At 36.9% G+C, this 22336-nt stretch overlaps 1 protein-coding gene across 3 annotated transcripts in view; it reads left to right on the forward strand.

The window, feature by feature from the left end:
- Positions 1 to 21556, forward strand: part of LOC133526850 (SKI family transcriptional corepressor 2) — a 39790-nt gene extending 18234 nt beyond the window's left edge. For 2 of the 3 annotated variants that reach the window (XM_061863669.1, XM_061863670.1), the window contains exons 9-10: positions 20493 to 20622; positions 21219 to 21556. In XM_061863669.1, coding sequence (XP_061719653.1) covers positions 20493 to 20622; positions 21219 to 21286 — 198 coding nt within the window. In that variant the 3' untranslated portion in view covers positions 21287 to 21556. The remainder of the gene's footprint in view (positions 1 to 20492; positions 20623 to 21218) is intronic. The other variant, XM_061863671.1, reaches the window with a different exon arrangement.
- The last annotated feature ends 780 nt before the right edge of the window (positions 21557 to 22336 follow it).

The raw sequence follows: 22336 nt of genomic DNA on the forward strand, positions 1-22336 counted from the left end.
TTTAGCAGTTCTATCGTCGATTTGTGTAAACGCGGGTAAATACTGTGTAAATACTTACCTCTTACTCACTTAAAAACATGCTTCATTAAGTATTACATGGATTATATACCCATGAGGTCATATTGCATCTATACCCCAAATATAATAGTTAAACCGCATTACTCCCGCAATAAAAGAATCTCAATCACTCCAAACTTCCTTCCAAAGGCTCTCTCAACTTACGTAAACGTTTCTCAAAGATGCAATTTAATAGCCAAGTATTGAGCTTAAAGCTCCAGCCAGCGAGCCATTCGAGGGCAACCGAGCCAGACCGATCCAATTTAAAAAGTTCGGAGCGTTCGCAATCACCTCGCGCTGTAATCGCGTGATTAGGTTTTTTATTGCGGTACCATTGATTGAGAGATGCAGTTGAAAATGAGGGACTGGATTGTGTACGTGGATGTTGTCTATTAAGGCGGGATTCCACCAGTGTGCGGCACAAGCATTTTTGTGCTGAATATGCTTGTGCCATACAGTGCATACTGGTGGAATCTCGCCCTTAATGATAAACAAATTGCTGCTGCTGAAATGAAAGTGTTAATTCATAATTTAAAATGTAACTAGGATTGTAGACATTTTTTGTGTATATATGTACTTTTACTTTTCCGCGCACGGACCTTGAGTCCGATTCTGATTTTAATTAATTGTTCTGGATATGATCTGTCAGTTGTCAACAGTGAGATTTCCGGACCTCGAGGTGATTACTGACGCATCTACGTACGGACTGCGTCATTGCCCCTACGCGGCGCTCACTTCTGCTTGTTAGCCTAAAAAACCTTCAAAGTTCTTGCGCAAAATGTATCTGTGTAGTTAATAAACTTGTCTGCAGAGCGCTAATGGAAATTTAACATAAACAGAGCCCGTACATTTCATACCGTTGACAGAAAAATTACGTCACGCTACATAGAGTACGATTCCAATTACTATTTTCGTAATAATTAATCATTTGTCAACCTCTTTAGGTAACTGACATATATAATTGACCGAATTGTCAAAGTGTAATTGTACAGAAACGTCTCAAATAAATAATAGATTATTAATTTATTAATGTGGCGAAATTCTACTGCTGTTAGCAGCGAATCGAGCCAATATACAGTGCATGTACACCTTTATTGGTAGAAGCTTGGAGAAACTAACTTAAAATATTGTACCCAACACCTATTTATATAACCCAATATTCATATGCAAATAAATCATTCATTCATTAAATAATACATATTTTTGATTTTTAATAGCGTAATAAGCTTTTATTCACGTAACAAGTATTTATTTTGATACCCATCAATAAGTACGTTATCTAGATTTGTAGTATTGTCAAAAGACTCACTGTATGTTAAATTACGTCATTTTTGCGTCAACGGCATGAAAAGTACGGGCCCTGAATATAAACGAGTAACCGTCCGATTCGAACTATAAGATACGTCAAATATTAGGTCTAGATACGATATGGCTCGGATATGTCAGGGCCAAAAGTGATGTTTCTTCAAAACAAAAACGTCAGTTTTGACACTGATATATCCGATCCATATCGTATCGGTACGTAAGTAATATGAGATGTTATCAAATTCAGATTTACCTACAAAATTCTAAAGAATTATTAACTGAAAGTTCTTGATTGTTGGCATACCGCTACGCCGCCGCTACGAACGTAGCACGTAGATGTTTTGCAACGTAGCACCCGTTGCTGATGTTGTACAACACTTCTAAAACCTAGCCAGTAGCGACGCCATGCTTAGTGTGATTACGAAAATCACAATAACTTTTTTTTTAATACTGTAAGTATAACGGATAACGACACTATTTCTTCGTCGGAATATGTTATTACGATAATACTAAAATAGTATTATAGTTTGGCTATGCCTACAGGAAAAACTGTAACGTTACGACTTGTATAACTCAAGACATACGGAACCATTTAAATCGCAGACAAGTGTAGATCATTTCCATAAAACAAAGTTCAGCCACAGCATTCCCATTCAGAATCAGACTCACGTCCATTTTTTCCAATCCGAATGACCAAACTTAGGTAATTAATGCATTGATTAATTCAATTCCGCTAGCAACACAGCCATTTGAGTTCGCGCCGCGTCCGGGAATTCCCCGAGCGAAACAAAATGGCCGCCGGCTTTGCACGTCGTAAACTGAGTAATTACTGGAGTTCATTTCGGTTTTAAATAAGAGAGAAAATGTTTAATTTAGTTCCCAATTCCAATTAATTGGGGATCGGGAGTTTTTGCGACCGAATTCTTTGTTTACCTGACGCCATTGACGGAGTATTAAGTAAGGACGGTCGATGGGGATTATTCCCGGCCTTGAGTTTGAAAGGAATTATTTTTTTAATTGGCGCGGATTTGGCTCGTGTACCTATTTGTGTACGCTTCTTTACATCTGCTGTTTGAATTACTTTTCCAATTACTTTTCGGTCACTGTATTATTACGGCATAACATTGACGGTGAAATTTCTTTGGCACAGAATTACAGTTCCAGGATATCAAAACATGGTCCGATTGTCTGATGCTTAGAACAGTTTTCATAGTTCCAGTTTGCTCTTTGTAGATGTTTGATGGTTGTCATCCAAAGCGGTATTGGAAGTTTAAAACTCTAATTGATATGTTATTATAGGCAGCATTCGCTCTTCATCGATATAAGTAGGTACATCACGTCTGAAAATATCGATACGAAAAATATGTATACACTACCTTAATATATGGGCAATAAAGTCGTGTACCTATACATATTTTTGGCACTTTTTTCGTATCGATATTTTCAGACGTGGCCGTACGATACGAGATTAAAAATAGACAATTTGTAAGCGTAATCGTTCTTGGCATAAATAGTCGTATGGTTTCAAAAATAATTTATATCCGATTTGTACGACTCATGGCAACGCGATATAATCGATATTTTGTGTCAATGAGTTACTTACCACTTTATCTGTGGGAGGAGCGCTAATGAACAGTTCGTAATTAACGCGCGCGGAGAGCCCTCTGCCTAATCCCTTCAAAGGGCGGGTGCTGGAGCGTTTACACTACTTTTACTGGCAAATAAAGCTAGAATAAATACTCATTTAGGGCACATATAACCCCTTAAACTTACGTTTAATTAGGTGGGATTTCCAACTGTTAAATTAAATTAATTTGGCGAAAATAAAACATCAAGTTGTATTTTATTGGTAAGTAGGATTAGGTATAATAAGCAGTCATTAGGAAACGGGTACATGTAACCCGGTGAACTTCGGTTGATAAGAATAGGGTACCGTAAACGATTACAAATACAACGAGTGAAATTTCAAAATTCAAAAATTTATTCTGCAAGTAGGCCTCAAGGGCTCTTTTACAAGTCAATACAACATTTATAGTTACATCATATAGTGACATGAAAAATACATAACAACATTTATAAATACAACAGCCAATACCTGGGTAAACATTACATTATAATAATCTTAAAATAAATAATTACTACAATACAATAGAGATGTATAGTCTCTATGGTTAAAAACACATTAAATCTGGAGATGTAAAAGGTCCTCAATGTCAGAGTACTAATACTAATAAAATTTGGAGGTGTAAAGTCTCTCCAAGTGTCAAAATAAAATTTATACTAAATAAATAAACTGCGTCTGGACTGTTAAACTAGCAGTCTCATAAACTAATGCTACATTCTGTACATAACTTGTAGTATGTACCAAGTCAAGTATATTATACAATATGACAGTATGACGTACATATGACGTATAGTCTCCACGGTTAATACATTAAGTTTGGAGATGTATAAGGTCCCCACGTTTAGTCTTATAAATTAATTCTTTTCTAATACGTGTATGTATTTACATGAATTTGCCCACTATTGTAGTAGTACAGTGAAATACCCTATGGACATTATATAAGTGGGTCTATAATTTACTTTTGAGTACATAAGAGACTACTTTAATTCTGGGTGAGCGAAAAGTATACTTGTATTTTCAATAGTACGAGTTCTCAAATATCTTTACAAGCCAAATTTTTAAAAAAATTACACGACATTCAGTTTCTTAGACCCTTTTAAATATATTTTTGGAATGTTGGCTTCTAAAGATGTGTGTGAACTCGACAGTAAGTTTATTTTAATAATTCCAGCAATATCTCGGGCTAAAGCCACACCAGTAACCCGATGTTTCAATTTAGAAGATTGAGCGTAGCCTCGCCCCAGTTTGAACAGCGCGCGTGCAGGGCGCTTGTTGATCCACCACTATTCAGAATTAACGCCGTTGACAACCCTAATCCGTAACTACTCCAAGTCTCCGATTACGTTTGTTCATTCATTCATCTGTTTAAAAGTATTTGTATGAAACGAATGAAATAGATAAACAAGATGTTCGTTTCGAAAACATGGTCAGAAGCAGTTATGACGGTATTTAGTAAGTATATTTATTACAAGTGAATAATCCTTTTTGTACTGAAGTTGACTGAAATAACAAAGCAATACGAACGTTTCCGAGAAAATACGATGGGAAAAGATTATCCACTACATCTATAAGTACATCTTCGTTACGCGAAATTATACCTTGACAACGAAGCGTTTCGTTTTCTTAAAATTTAACAAATTACCTTATACGTAGTTGTTTATTAAGAGTATCTCTTTTCCTCTAATTAATAATAATAACACTAAAAACTTTGTTCTTAAGGTAGTAAAGGATGGAAAGGAAAGCATGCATATCTAATAGGTAGGCACAAAGCTTTTTCAAAGCTACACCTAAGCTGTATAAAGGCTAAAGCACTAAACAATTAGGTAAGTGCACGGTAAGCCGCTTGCCGGATCCGATTTCGGTGTAATCAGCCGATTCAGTTTTGAGCCTCAGGCTGGAGAGGCATTCAAACTTCGTAAATATGATAATTTGATATATCTCACCATCTCGATTACAACGATATAAATGCGAGCGAGACGCACGGAGGGAAATGTCAAATATAAAACCAAGATTTATAAAATTAAAATGCTCTTCCAGGGCGCTTAGATTGCCTTGTTTTTGACTTGTGCCAAGTCCTAAATTGATTTAATAATTTGATACTATCCTGCGTCGTCATGCTTTATGTTTTTTTTTTATATTATTCGTAGACACAAACAAGACACATTAAATTACATGATGTAACAAAAACAAAGGAAGTATAAAGTGCCACGAAATGGCTTCATCTCAGCATGTTGCTGGTGGCTTCCAGCGCTGATCTTCCGATAAGACCATCAAGTGAGAAAAATCACGAAAGGTAACAGACAATGATTAAGAATAAGTATTTCTTATTATTGCTACGTATTATTGTTCTTGTTATTAGGTATTGTTTTAATTTTGTTATATTTGTCACGGAGCATGTCGCAACAGTAGTTACCTTTATTGAAGCGCGTGAAATGAACTACGCAGTTCATCTTGTAGCTGCATTTTAGCTTTCCTATTGTCATTGACATTAGTCAATTCAATTGTATTTGTAATAGTGTATTTGACTGACTAGTCAAATCAGTTTCTTTTTTAGAAATGTGGAAAAGATTAGCGACTATGGAATCAATATGAAACACAGAACTGGTGACGTCACGGTCAAGTTACCTTCTCCTTATAGTTCTTTCTTAAAAGAAATAGTCTCAAAAATAACTGTGGTTTATTTGAAATAATTTACTTGAAGTACAGGCGCCATCTTTATTGTAAAACTGAAATAAGACATCTCACACCCGTTATGTTGTACATCCATTCAAGCATTTCCCTGGAACCCGGTGTGTAGTCTGTAGGCGGGTCACGTCGCCGACGAATAGGTTGTGCGACGATTCAATTGCGCACTTGATGTCGGTATAAATCACTGCGGTGAACGTGAGAGGGCTTATTTACCCGGGAAGGATTTATTTAGGGCCACGTGTAGTCGCTAGTTACTTACGTTTGTTCAATTTCGCTCAGATGATATAAATATTTACGTGGTCTAAGGGAAGAAATAATCTACACACCACATGACAGCATTGAGGATAGAGTTCGTATTTATATATTTTTGGACTTTGACCTCTGCCGTGATCGATATTTAAATGTTGGGGTTTCAAAGACACCGGACCTAATGGCAGCAGTTCGTACTGTTCGTAGAAATTAGTTGAATGATCCCGAAAAGATAAAGATAGGAAAATTGTTCTTCCTAATATAGTTATTTATTTTACAAAGGGGCAAAGTTGTTGTTTAACCTTTCGTGCTAATATTGATATCCGAGCAAGCGAAAGATACCAAAATTGAACAACGAGCGTAGCGAGTAGTTCGAAAATTGGAATCTTGAGCGTTGCGAGGGTTTCAAGGTACGAGGGTCAAACAAATTTTGCCACCAAGTGAAATACAAAAATTTTCACCACACCAACGCAAGGAAAATACTAAGTAGCTGTAAAATATCAAACCAAATCAATTCAAAATAAATGTTATTAATTATTTATCTTACAAAATTATCATTTAAAAGTCAATTCTACCAGCCGACATAAGGACACAACTCAAAAGTTATATTTGATTAATTATTACAATGATTACTTTGCCCCACATGAGGATAAAATGCAACTTTCTCATTACGAGTAGTTTTTAAACAATCAAGAGGGCCTTTACCAGCTGGAGTGGTGAAAAGAATATTTCATTACCTCAATATGTTGGATATTCAGGCTAGCTTGAGTTTTAGTTATTCGATCTGTTTCCAATATGATACTGATGTGTCAGTGTCAAATGTGACGTGGCAGTGATATTGATGTATCATATTGGAAACAGATTAAAGCAGAAAGACTTATGTTTAATTCTCATACCTAGTCCTTAAGTATTAAACCCCTGCAATAATGGTAATAAATAAAGTTTTCATTCTCTGGGAACATCTTGAAGTGAGCAATTCGTTGAGACCCAAGCTATTAGTTACGTGACTTGGCTGCAGAAAGAGATAGACAGATTGAATGGGGAGGTACGATGGTGTATAAAAACTAAAAACGTGTAACGGGTAACGTTACAATTACAAATTAACGTTATTTTAAGACCAATCTAGAACGACATTAAATAAATAATCAATTTGTACAATGAATAATTACTTATTTCACTTTTGAAAAATGATATAAAACCGTGAGTACTCGTAAAATATGTAGAAAGCATTATATAATTATGATAGAGATAACTTTTATTGCTGTAATTTATTAGTAATGTGGTTCATTTTCACCCAATGTAGTTGTAGTTTTAATTGCGGAGATTTTAAATATTATATGCAAAAATCCACAATTCTTCGATACAGAGGGTCTTTTTTTAATACCACGTTGGTGGCTTACAAACAAACGGTCCGCCTGATGGTAAGCAGTCACCGTAGCCTATGGACGTCTGCAACTCCGTCTGCAACTGCCGACTCAAAACCTATCGCCAACATCGAGAAACGTTATCTGCCTTTGCATATTCAAGCAATAGAGAATTAATGAAATTTCGAATTTAGATTTTCGCGGAGGACATTACTCATAAAATAACTGTTGTACCTAATAATCACTACAATTTTCACGCACACCGTTATACTCGTAAAAGCCCTAGGCAATACTCTAGCATAGGTCTACGTGCGACAAACACCGCAACGTCTAATAGATTTAGACAAGCAATTCCCATGTAAATGAACGCGGTCTCGCGGGACGCGCTCCGCTGGGACTACGTTAGGGTTGACAAAACTCCTGGAAGTTGATTAATTTTGACTCCGCCGAGCCTGATAATGAAATCACAATTTCTGATGCTAAGAATAAATAAACAAAAATTACCGCATGAGCGATACCAGCCCGTCACTCTTCCAACCGTGCCACCAAGACTTATGCCTGCTGTGAATCACTTGGCAATAAATTAATAAATATTAAGCATGGCAAAGTAGAAATTAGAAAGTTACTATATTTTTCTTTAACCGTGTCGTTATATCATGTTGAAGCACCCAGACATTTAGTGATACTTTTTATTATAAGTCATCCCGCGACCAAAGATTCCGCAATTCTTTCAAATTTATTTTTATTAAAATCTTAATGCAATCGTACTGTTACCACTGTGAAACAGGTATCGTTACCGGTATAATTTACCAAAAAAAAACAATTGTGTAGCATTCCAAATATATCTTTGATATTCTAGAATAGCTAAATACCATTTAAGTAAGGACAATGAATTATCAAATTATCTAAGTGAAACGCAAAAATATAAATAAACGACCGAGAAACCAAAATTGAATACCGGTTAATTTGTATGAAAAACATACCGGTATTTAATCCCTGCTTAGAAATGATACAATTTTAGTAATAAATAATTATATTTGTCCATAATTAAATTAATAACATTTGGTAACCCTACCGAGCACGGGACGCAGCGGCCCGCAGTTAATTACACGGTCGGCGCAGACGCGATGATTTGGTTATTAATAGCGTTCGATTAGGGTGACCTATTATGCGCTTTGTGTCAGGACAAGCGCGACATGGTGCTGATGATTAACACGGTATAACGATAACGTTAATGTTTATTATCCTTATAGTAGAAATCGTATTATTATGTTTACTTCAGAAATTATCAGTAGTGTAACAAATACATTAAGTATTGCAATAAATAGGCCATTCATTATTGTTCTTTATTTGTTGAATGAAACAATACTCATACATACATTTTCGCAAATAGGTCAGTAATCAAAATATTATTTTTATATTTATTTAAAATTTGATTCAGGCAACAAGGCCCATATTACAAATACCTTACAGACTAACATACATATACATTTTATAAAATTATTAGTATGTCTTTCCATATCTCGGAACCATGGGGTTTTCGGCCTTTGGGGTGACCTGGATGTGTGGGGCCGAAGCCAACAGTGCAAAGGCTCTTTTAGACAAATTTGATGTTATGTAATTTTTTTTTTTGTTAATCAGTTATCACTAATTCAAAAGATATTCTTTACCGTATTTTGTCATCACAAATTAGCGTATTTATAACTGTTCAGCTACATTTAACATCCGGAAACAAGTATGTGATGTCATTACAGAATTAAGTAGAGAGCGTTATAGCCCGACTTCAGTGACGGTCGGCACTCGTTAAAATATTTCGCTGCGCCCGGTCGCCACCTGCCACGGCAACTTTCTTTTTTTGCCGCTGGCTCTCGGACTAGCGCTTGCTATACAATAGCTGAGCTCTGTGTTATAGCATTATGTAAACGGTAGCTTTGTTTGAAACCTTAATGGTTTAGATTAGAAACGGGGATTTTTAGTAAATTTTACACTAATAGGCCACTTCGACAGACATCTGACTCACTCTCTGTGAGTCACAAGTCTGTCGAAGAAACTCGGTCTCCAAGAAAAACACTCAATGTCAGCATCCGCGTGGAGAGTCCCACTTGTAAACGATAAACACTGGCACTAAGCCGTAGATTTTTCTCATTCAAAGGTAAATTACGCCAGGAGGTCGATCCTAATTAAACAATTTGTTATGGCGATGGTGGTTTTGATACGACGTGCACGAACATCTTGGCGCACGACTTTTCCTCCACCTCGTAAGCACCAATCATCGTGAGCTATCTTAAAAGTCGTATCAAAATAAGATCAAAACCGAAACAATTTCTTAAATCTAAATCTGATTCCTGAAGCGGTAGCGCTTGTAGTCATACGGCCCGATTCGAACTACGATATGTCTAGATATTAGGTCTAGATACGATATGGATCGGATATGTCAGTGTGAAAAGTGACGTTTCTTCAAACAAAAACGTATCTTAAAGTACGAATCCGGCCGTTAGTCTGTCCTGTAGCATTCTTTTACCGGAATGTAGGTAGCGAAAATACTTCGTAGAGGTGTAAAACTTATTTGTATTAACCAATAAATGAATAAAATAAAACTTTACCTACATATCGGGTTAAATTAACATTTTATAAATTAAACCGTTTGTACGATTTGACTGGGTATACGTCATTTTGGTGACAAAGTCCTGTTATCTGAAGTAGATTAAAAACAAACAAAACCCAAGCCCAAATTACACAAATCGTCCTTCATAAATAAAAACACTACACCAAATTACTGCTGTTAAACAAATTTGTTTTATTAAAACAAAACTCCATTAGGGCGTTGTCTATTGTTCAATAATTCAGCATCTTCGGAAAAAGTAATAATCAAATTATTCCACGGACATTAGTGACGGTGGCGATGGTATCGGCCGATGGAAATTAAATGTCACTTTTTTTCTTTGTTTATGGAAATATACGTGAACTCGATTGATAATACCGCGTTACCGCGATCGTAGTCGGTAGCAAGGCTCGGAAACCGATTAAATTCCAAACTGTTATCATGTACTTGGCGCAAAACCTTCTCATTTCCGTTGCGTTAGTAAAACCGTTATTTATAAACCGGTTTTTAGGAGGACATTACCATAAAGTTCTTGTCAGATTCACTGGTTTAGAACAATAAAAACCGGTTTCTTCCTATGTGGGTGTCTTTGTTTACGCGGCACACCACCAGGCCGAACAGCCGTCTCGGGTCTCGTCGAATAAACCTGTTTATTTAGGTTACAATAAAGTTCTTAAAACATTCGCGTTCTTATGAAAGTTCGTAGTAAAACCAAAATAAACCGGTATTTACCACTATTTTTAAAAACGGTTCCGAGCCTTGGTCGGTAGCACTGTGTGAACTCACTTGCACCAGTAGCTGCCAATATGTACATGTTTGAACGTATTGCTACGAATATGTACGTATTTGAACTATTTGAAGCAATACCTACTTTGATGATAGCGTCCAAGATACGTACTTGTGCCGTCCGTCACACCATACAACACAGTGAGACAAAAAACAGTGGGGTTCCACGAGACTGTAACATCAGTTACCAATTCTTTTGTGTGTTCTTATATTAATTATTTAAGAGAATTTAAATATCCTACCTACGTAGTAAGTAAATATCTACCTCTATAGGTATATATTTACTTACTACGCTATACCAGACATATAGACTCTTCAATTCTTCACTTCAATCAATGTAGGAATGTAACACGAAAGAATTGGTAACTGACGTTACGGTCTCGTGGAATTACCAAGTGACAGAAAATTGGCAGTATCATTTGTCATTGTCCTATAGTCGGTTCGTCTATTTTCAAAAATGTATGGGTCATGTCCTGGTGTCGCTTTTCACTTAAGAGCAATTCCTAGCTGAGCAACTTTTCAAATCTCGAATTTTTGAAGCTATGTTTCTGTCGCGCTGCGGTGGGCGGGAGCCGGAGCTATCTAAGTGTGAGTGCGCGCACACAGACGCGAGACTCGTGCGCTCGCTCATTGCCCGCCGTTCCGTCGACATCGCCCGCGAGCCGGATGGAATTTATTCTGCGCTGCCCGACGCAAGTTGTTTTTGTTGTTACCACGTAATATTGTTTTTCATTTTTATATTATACTGTATCTATTACACCCTAATACCAAACACCCTATCACCTGTACTAAATGTATTTTACACCTATGATGACGAAATAATAAATGATTGATTGATATTAATTACCATATAGGTAAAAACTGCAAAAAAGAATGATGTCTCAGCTTCGGTTGTCGTCGTACAGTCAAGTGCAAAAATATGTATCGAAAGAATCGTCTCATAAATATGGTACTACGCTCTTATTACACTGGAATAAGATGCTATGGGACATATTTTTGAGTAAGATGTGTACACCCATATTTTTACACTTGACTGTACCTATCCGTATCAGTAAGTTGGGAGTGATCATGGTGTGTTGTGAAATTTTGTAAGTAGGTATAAATATACCTATGGTTAAACTACAATCTATTTAACTTGTAGTACGGTGGGACTAAACTTGGGCCGCCTTATTGAAGAACGTATCGCAATGACAATCTGGGCATTATCCCAACATACTTTGTTGGGATAATGCCGGACAATTTTGGGACCAATTGAGAGAACTCGTAAAAAAATGTTTTTTCGAGATCTCAACACGTGACAGATTCTTGAAGTTCGGAGCGAATCGTTAAATAATAACCGTAGATTCGGCCTGAATTTTGGTAATCTTCAATATAGAACGGTTTTAGTTTTGTACCTGTGTAAAGATGAGACATACTTTTTTTTAGGGTAACGAGTGTTTTGCCATCAAGGGAGAACATTGGATGGTGACAAAAAGTTGCTTCTAATGGTAACAGAATAAGGTATCACAAAGAAATAGGTCCGGTGTCTACCCTTTTGTATCCGATCTTAACCCTGATACAAAAATTGGTAAAATTGTGGCTCTCAAACTTTGATACCTATATCATAAGGCAATTTGATAAGTAAACAATGTGCTAAGAAACCTCTTATTGTAAGGTTTACCCGAAGTAATAAAAAAAAAACCACTAAAATAATAGATACGTTGCGAAGTTTTGACAATTTAAGATTTCGTGAACTGTACAGGTTTAGGGAAAGTGTAAATGTATTGTTTATTGAATGGAATGTACTGGAAGATATTAAGTACTTAAGTAGGAGGGAGTAAAATCAAAATAAAAAATAATCGTGCCCAGTCATTTTTAATGAAGGTCGCCAAAAAAATAAGAATCAAACTTAGAAATCAAAAAGACTAAGTAGTTCTTTAAAAAGGTCAAGGTCACTGAGAGCCCATCTTGAAGTATGGAAAATAATTAAAATTGCGATTTTGTTGGTTTAATTTTGCAATTATGTATATATATAGTTGATATATAATCTTTTTTTTTTTGATAAAATATAAGGATCGTATGTAAAGAGTAAAGTAAATATATAGGAAAAGAGAGCCCTCTTGAAGCATTTTAAGGAAACTAATTTCAAAGCCCTATCTCTATTTTGTATCCGAAACTAGCAATGTATGTATGCGTGCACATCTACATATGCATCCGTATATGTAGGTACTTTATTGCAAAAAATTGCTCATTTGCTATCTATTTTACTCGATTTTGTTATAAATTTCAACATGTATCATCATCCCTATACAATGTAAATACTCTTTATTGCACGCCTCAATAAAAGAAAACAATACAAAAGAAAACATACACATAAACACAGGTAAACAACATGCGGTCTTATAGCTGAAAGGCAACCTTTAGGTTGCGGAAATTAAAAAAATTACATTGTCAGTAACCGTCGCGCTGGTAGTGGTACTGGATAAAAATAATGGTACGAAAGTGTGATCAAGAAAACAATACATGTGATAATTAAGGTCAGTAGGTAAATTGAAGAAAATTTAAAGTTTGATAATCACTGCTGTTTTTTAAATAGGTAAAGATCTGATTGTTTCTGGTCCGATCTTTACCTGGAAGGGTCAAGATCGGATATCGGTCTATAGCAGTGCTAGGTCTGTTAACACAATTACAAAAACAAACACAGTTTCATCACAATACGCAAAATAAATTACAGAGGGACGATCGGATAGAAGGAAGAATTCGCGAAATTTACCTTGCTCTCTGTGATTGCACATAGCACAAGCCCGACTCCCTGAGCGACGCGGGGACACTGACAGTCGAGGCGCAATGAAATGGCGTCTTACACAATGTTGCCAACATTAAAAAATAAAGCCAAATTAGGGGAAAATGAATGTCCTACGTTCTTCACCCGCATCCGGTATTTACCCAACATACATTAATCGTTGAACCGCCGCATTTCAAAATGGCCCTTATTTTGATATCGGCTAGCCGTAATGTAATACGGCGGATTATACAATACGACTGCGATACTTATATATAAATCCCCTCGTCAATGTAATTTCATTAAATTTGCTATCTAGTGGCAAACATCAAAGTAGTTATCTTTTACTTGTGACGCACAAGTGTGAGCAATGTAAAATACTATATTTCTAAAAAAAATTGCCTACTACGTAATAAAAGAAAATGTGATTATTAAATTATAATACGAAAGGTAGTCAAATCGCAAAATGCTGTCGTTTTATTTAAAATAATGAAATAATTAGACCAGTTCCGAAAGTACCGGGAAATCCCGGTTCTTTAAAACAGTACCGGTTCTGCAATCCCTAATTAAGGATGTTATGCCCATCACTATTCCTTCTGTGTACGTATATTTAGAAACTGTCTCCGCCTCCAATTCGTGCGATAAGGACAACTGCAGCTCGGACCGAAATTCACTCGCAAAAAACTCAAAAATCGAGGTTTCGCTCTCGACTGTTTCCTCCTCCAAAACGCAACTAATCATTATGAAATTTTGGAAATTGCAAGAGGAAGAAATAATCTATGCCGCTATGTTTTGATTTTTTGGATATTTTTTGTCATATTTGTATACTGTGCCTTTTTTTACAGCCAATTCAATTTAGCCGTTTTTGCGATTTTCGAGGCGCTGTATCTTTCTTCAAAATAAAATAATCCAAAAAAGCAAAACATAGCGGCACAGATATTGATGATATTCATCTTATTTGAAAAAATCACTGCTCTAGGTTAAAAATCCAGGGAGGAATCAGTCGAGAGCGTTTGTATGGAAAAATCGCAACTAGGAATTCCTCTTAATAGCTTGTTACACCTTCATGAATTTAGAACGAAATAAGATATATCTCCTATCGTGGCTCACGTTTTGCGACGTCTATATTGTCAGTTACTAAATCAATATTTGACCGGGAGCCTAATTAAGATTTAAGCTTTTTAAAAAATAAAATTGAAGACCTGACTTATTCTGACAGAGCCTGGTGTTTTTATGTTCTTTCAACTAAAAATCACTAGCATATTCAAAATTTGTATGAGAATTATAATTTCCGCGACGTCACGAGCATACAAATGAAAAAAAAATCACACTAAAACGTGACGAACCGACATATTGAGACATCTTTTTGAATGGTAGGATAAATACTGCTGCCGATTCAGAATATAATGAGCACAAGAACGTCCCAATTTATAAGAATCAGGTTTCTAATATTTATTTTAGTAAACGCCTATTTACCAATTTGCTATTGGTTTGAACTGGATTTGATACGACCTTGCCGATCGTCTTAGTGTTTGGCGCGCATCACACGCACGATTTTCACTTCATTTCGCATGCACCAATCAGCGATAGCTATCTTCAAGGTCGGATCAAAACCGATTCAAAGCCATAACAAATTGTTCCGAATCGGGCTCCGGGTTTAGACTATTTTTATTTTTATTTTGTTTAGAATAACTGCTAGCCGCAGCGTTAGTCGATTATTAATTCTGGGCCTACCAATAACAATATATGCCCCCTAGGGCTAAGATGGTCGGCTCTTTATCATTTGTCACCATGCCTGTCATGTTCTAACAACTACGTAAGCGCGAAAGTGACGGGTATAGTGACAAGTGTTAAAAATGGAACCATGCTGCCACTGCCACCGCTGATTTAGTTAAATCTTTGTTTCGTTCATTAAGGGTCCCCAGTAAGCTCGGTTCTCGATACAAACGTAGTTACGCTGTCGTTTTTAAAACGACTAGCTAGATTGCTCTGAAACTTTGTACTTAGGTACGATAGGATAAGGTATATCGAGGGCTGTAATTAGTTTATGTAGCCTCAGATACCATAGTTAAAAAAACGGTTGCAGCCCGGGAGTGCCGTCAGAAGTGAAAACTTGAATATTAACGTTGTGCATTTTTGATATTTTGGAATAGTTAGGGAATAATTTTGCACGAATTGCTTTAACTATCAGTATATAAGAACTATCATTATTATATATATTAACAAAATGTATGTGTCACAGTTACATGAAATAAGTGTTTTCAATTCAATTAAATTTATATGGTAAAATACAATACTTCCTCTCCTACGCCGAGCCGGCGGTCTACTGGGCTATAACCGCGAAAATCGAACTTCGTCAATTGCATGCATTTTTCTCTGTCACTCTTATTACGTCTTAGTGAGAGTAAAAGAGAAAGATCCCCGCAATTTGCGAATTTCGATTTTCTCGGTAGGCCCCCTGTGGCTTTAAATGGCTTCAATGACATTGTAACAGTTTTTCGATCAGGTCACGTGTCCGTCTTACGAATTTTCAATATGACGAATCTGTCGGTCAAGTGACCTGTAGCGAGTATAACATTTTTTCCCCATCACAAAAAGCTAGATGTACCTCATGTCATTGTATGTGCAAAGTTTCATTACAATCCAACACGTAGTTTTAAAATGAGTACGAAACTCCGTTTGTATGGGAAGGTGAAATTTGGCCGAGGACCCTTAAGATACCAAACCAAACAAACGTGCTTAGGTACGTAGGTACCTTGTAATGATTTTCATCGCAAGTTCATAAAGTATCATGATTAATAGTGTAGATGACAAACAAATCGGATTGTATCTAGCGACTCCCTATGGTTTGATTAAAAAGGTCCGCTACCCCGCGGCCATGCCAAATGCCGCGGTGGCATTTACTTTTTTACTTACCTCATTTGGGAGATGACATTTGCGATGGTTTTATGGAGTCGTGTGCGGAACATTAATTCTGTATGGCTGTTAGTATACGGAAAAGTTTTTTGTAGATTATTTATAAGTTTTTCACGTACCCGTAATATACCCAAAATAAGTAAGCTTGAGCCTTAGGCCGACTTATTTTACTTTTAAAAGTCTGAAGATACTTTTACAACTTTTGTTGGTGTTCTATTTGTACGAAAACTTTGACGTCTTTGAGGGTTCTTAGCATTCATATGGTTAAAGTTGCATAAAAGTAAAGTCGTAAATAACACATACTACACGCTGTTTGGGTACATAATTAAATCTGTCTATACTATAGGTTATACGTCTTTCACATACAGACACTAGCTAAGTAGCTTTGAACTCACGTTTAAAGTGTGGCAACAAAAATATTTCTTTTATTACTGCTTTTCGTGTGTGTGATAACTGTCGCATCTGTATCACAATTTTTGTTCACTTTTGGGAACAGAAAACACTAATGTGAACACTTAATTTGTACGGTCTAGTACGGGCCATCAGTAAGCACAGCGCTGTAAAGTTCAAATGAAACATTGAAGCCCACAATAATTAAGCGGTATTGAGTACCGTGCCAGTAATCGCACTTGTATAACGGTTATACGGCGACGCGGCATAATTATACCGAATGCCTGAATTCTTTATGAGCATGGCGTTCGGTGACACGGTGACTGGAAATCAGGACTATTACGATATTTTATCGTGAAATTTCATTATGGATTTCGAGGTCATTTTGTATTGTGGCGTGCTTGGAGATAATTGAAATCCATTTATTTTGAAAGTAGTTAATATATCTAAAGTTTTGCCAACTTCCACAACGTGCGACGCCAATTAGTACAGTACAAGGAAGGAAATACAAATTCTGAGCTACGGTCATTGACATATATCTAAGGACGGGCCTTACGGGCAGTAAGAATGGGGCCAGTACAGCGGTGTCACGCACACGAATTCGAGCCAATCGTGTAGTCTTACTGAGCGATAAAAACTCCGATGCCTGTTAAAATCATAAGTAGGTAGGATAGGTATGACGATAACTACTAAGTCTGATTTCCTGGTACAGTCAGCATCAAAAGTAGCGGATCAAATAGCGTTTCACAAGTATCTACCATTCTGTAATAGCTTACCAAAAAGTGATGTCTTTAATATAGAATAACTAGGACTGTAAAATAAGTATATACTTTTGAGCGCGAATTTTAACAATTTATCTATAATTGGAAAAGTTATCCGGTATATCAGATACATTTGGCGCGTTGTTTCATCCGCTACTTTTGATGCTGACTGTACCTATGTAATTAGGTACATACCAAAACGGTCATAAATTGCCGGCAAGGAATTCTGAATCAACCTTGTGTCAGCTTTCATATAAAAAAATCTTAAGTAAATATTTTCGAGTGGCCTGTTTTTAAATATGACAATTTAAATGAAAGATGAGTGGCGTGGCGTGTGATAACGAATCGGTCAACAATCATAATAACACCGAGCTTTGTTCACGGCACTGGCTGTTTAAAAATGCATACCGCGGTGGTCCTCAAACTGTTATCTTACAGGTAACACCATAGAGAAATAAGTAAGCATAGAGTGCTCACTCCATATATCAGTTTTCTAACCGAAACGCTTATTATTCACGTAGTCGACATCTAGCGTCAAGTAGCGGATTTATTAGTACTGCAGATGTCGCGACGAACAATTTTCAGCTAATATTATAATCGGATTTAACAGAACTCTATTTTCAACTCCTTCTGCTTGTAATATTAGTTGTAAACGAAATGTCAAACGTTGTGAAACGTTGACTGACGAAAACGTCAGTCGCGACATTTGTGACATCTAGTGTCAAGTAATAGTATTGTAACTGATAAATCCGCTACTTGACGCTAGATGTCAGCTATGAAAATAATAAGCGTTTTGGTAAGAAATTGATGTATGCAGTGAGCACTCTAAGCTTACTTATTTCTCTATGGTAACATTATATATGTGAACTGTTAACTTAGAGTCAGACCAAGCTAACTCTGCACGGTATTTACAATGACAAAGTGAAATTTGTAAAATCCTATTGTGAAAATATATGATAGATAAATAGATATAGGCTAACGCAGCCAAGAACTCAATTTTGACAGTTATGAATTGACCCTTATATATGACACTAAGGCTATCAGTTAAACGGTACTTGTAAGTTAGCTGTAGCAACTATAGTGATATGTACCACGATACGGCCTGAGCCTATGCCCGTATGCTAATACGTGAAATTTTTATGACAGGTGATACTTGAACTGAATACGCGGTAAGCATGGTATGCTGTTCTCACTTCTAACATACAAATTGCAAGAGCTTCAAAACAGTTGAATGTAGACTTGTATAGGTAAATAAGGCCCGCTAGCTACATCGGTATTTTACCCAATTTATTATTATTATTATTATAGTACGAGCTAGAAGTAATATTTTATGTGGTCAGCTTAGATATAGCCAAAAATATACAACGTGTCTCTATCCTCTCGATCGAGTAGGGTATTTCTAACCTATGAAAAAAGTCTTATTCCAAACGACTCAGAAGGTATTCACGAAGAAATTTACGATTTCATACTTCGGAACAGCCTGTATGTAGATACACGGTAATTAAAGAGTATCCCCCTTATTCACAGACGTCTACTAAAGATGATAAGTCGCTAATAATCGTTTGTCCCTTTCCGACGTACTGGTATATGAATAAGGGGCTATGTCATGTCACTAGTGTCACTTTAATCTTACCGTCATTGTTAATGACTAATACAATATGCTCCTATTTATTGATGATTTATTAGAATTAATTTAACTTATTTTTTTATGTTTATCTAATCAGATAATTTATCATATTACAACATTCCTGAGAAGGAACTTTACTTGGGATCTCGGTCAATGTCCAGAGAGTAGAGACACGATCACGAGCAATACCACATAAAGCTGAATTAACGTCCACAGTTTGAGCGCCGCTGCAAATCGGTAATCTATTGTATTAGGGTTAGTTATCCGGTATTATTTAAGTAATTGCCGTGCCGTGCATCAGATAGCGTTCACGTGTCGGCCCCGTGCCGTGCCCGTGTCGTCCGTAAACACCTTTATCTAGTACGGCTACTGAGAATTATATATGCTGGATTTAAAAAGCGCGCCAATTAATAGGGAATTATAATAAGACCTTGGATTAAGTCAGAGACCTATTAAACGCTAGTGGATTAAGTAGTAATTTATAACTTAAAATATAATAATAATAATTCAGCCTATATACGTCCCACTGCAGGGCACAGGCCTCCTCTCATGCGCGAGAGGGCTCGGGCTACAGTCCCGACGCTAGCCCAATGCGGATTGGGGACTTCACATACACCTTTGAATTTCTTCGCAGATGTATGCAGGTTTCCTCACGATGTTTTCCTTCACCGAAAAGCTAGTGGTAAATATCAGATGATATTTGGTACATATTTTAGTTCCGAAAAAACTCATTGGTACGAGCCAGGATTTGAACCCGCGACCTCCGGATTGAAAGTCGGACATCATATCCACTCGGCCACCACCGCTTAAAATATTGAAGGTTAATTTTTTGCAACATTTGGTAGGTACCTAGAAATGGTGACCTATAGCATAGATAAGTATAACAGGCGGTTTATTTAGTCACCTGCAATAATTAACTTTTACTATAGGAATTAAATTAAATTAGGGTATTTCAAATGCATCTTTTGTACCTATTCGAAAAAAACGAAATAACAAAGTTTACCTACATACAATTCCCTAGGTTTCAGTGTGAACTCATATTTTATAAGTTTTAGAAAGACTTCAATTCGTATAATTATTTCCTCATTCATGAAATTAGTCAACTTACGGTAGGTTCTTTGTTTGAAACCAGCGCCATCTACATAAATGATAAGGCAATATGGAAATTGATATATTCTTGTACCATTTGTAGTCTGCCTTTTTCGCACTCGTGAAATATACGTGATGGTTTCCCTTTTGCACACTCCAATTATCTTTAAGCGTAGGCGTCATTCCAGATCTGTGGCTTAAAGTGACTGCTTTAAACTAAATAAACGACTTTTTATAACATCAAAAACTAACCTACTGTATTTATTGTTTTAGAGTTGCTCATGGCCATGTCGAGTGCGAGAGGATTGGGGCGCCCTGGTGCCCAAGGTCGAACGCGAGGAGGAACCTGAACCCTGGCGCTTGCCTGACCTCCGTCCGCCCGCCCACTACTTGCCCCCTACAGGTACCAAGCTCCAAAAGATGAAAAACTGCATGCGTGATAGTCCCAAGACTAAGACATGAGGATTCGACATAGAAGAGTTTCTGGAGCGGCCCAAATGTGGCCCAAGGTCGAATGCGAACCCTTAGCATAGGTGGAACCTTAGCCCTAGCCTGACCTCCCCCAGCCTATCTGGCGTCTCGGCACTATAGTATAGTCAGTTTTCAGGCGCTAAGCGAAGCAATGGCAGTTATATCAGTGATTTTAACGAATGGGGAGTGCTGGTACGGTCACGTCCGAAAATATAAATACGGACAAAGTGGCAAAAATATGTATACATTGGCCCTTATATTAGGGCCATATAATATGGCCCTAATACATGGGTCATAAGGTCGTGTATGCATACTTTTGACACTTCGATCGTGTCGATGTTTTCAGACGTGACTGTACCTCCCTATTCCTAATTATTAGGAATTAGGTGCCTTTATAATGTTACTGATGCCGCGCTTTATTTATTAAAATAACGGTAAAACACGTCATGCCGCAATTTTAGATATGGCTACTGCTGAGGTTTAAAATTGTGTGGCGAGTGTCACTTTACCTGTGTTGTGTGTTGACAGAGCGAGACGCGTGCGCAGCATGTGTGGCGCCCCTTCCGCTGCTCCCGCCCGCGCCGGCGCCGCACTAGCGCCACAGCACCTGACCACGAAGCAATATCAAACCTTATCTAAGCACAAAGAAAGGATTATCAACTAGAGCCTAGTCAACTACAAAATATGGGATCGTGCTGAATATTTCGGAATTAAAATAACTTTAAATAACTCACTTCAGGCACACGTAAATGTTTGAATGGTTTTCCCATGGGTTATATTAGAATGCGGTCGTGGTGATAATGATAGAAAGAAAAGAGACAATTCACCGAATTTCTTTATAGGTACTCTTGATAGTGCAATAAAAATTTGCATATCTGCAAAGCGCACCTAAACTAAATCAAAATAATTGTTTTAGACTAAAGTTGTGTTTTTTTGTGGCTAGTTATCTTAAGCGAGACTTAGATTAGCAAGAACTTGCATGCAATTTACGTTCCATTGCCGGCTACCATAGAGGTACAATAATATAGAAATTACATGGGGAGGGGCCAGATGACTGAGATGACCGAAGAGATGCACTTATGGAACTTTCAGTAGGAGTAGCAAAGAAAGCGCTATTATTTTGTCCTTGTCATAGTCTATTTTTTTATAGTTCATGGTGTGCAACTAATAGCCTGACCAAATTACGTATGTTTTTTTTGTATGTTGTCAGGAATGTTAAAAAGTGTTTTTAATTTTGTCGCATTGCGTATGTTTTGTCCCTCACGGGCGCACACGTATAGCACATCTATACTACTAAGCTAAACTGCATTTAAAAGTATGATTAGATACCGCAATGTAATAAAAATTGCATGCAAGTTTTTGCTAGTGTAAACTCTAAACCTCGCTTTAGTCGGCTTAAATACAATTTAGAATAAGTTTTTGGCAATAATTATTTTTTTAGTACTAGCTTTTATCCCTGTCTGTACTTTTCTTACCACATGCAACTAAAACTCGTCGAGGCAATTCTAAAAACACCAAACACAATTAAGTAGGTTGCGTTACTTCATCACAGAGTTCCTAATGGACACCTCCTGTCTCCATCATCAGATCAGCTCGATGATACCTAACATAATATTGCATTGTCACCCGACTTGTATAGGTGGGTC

The sequence above is a fragment of the Cydia pomonella genome, chromosome 17 (genome assembly GCF_033807575.1).
Source record: "Cydia pomonella isolate Wapato2018A chromosome 17, ilCydPomo1, whole genome shotgun sequence".
In the NCBI taxonomy this organism is placed as follows: domain Eukaryota; kingdom Metazoa; phylum Arthropoda; class Insecta; order Lepidoptera; family Tortricidae; genus Cydia; species Cydia pomonella.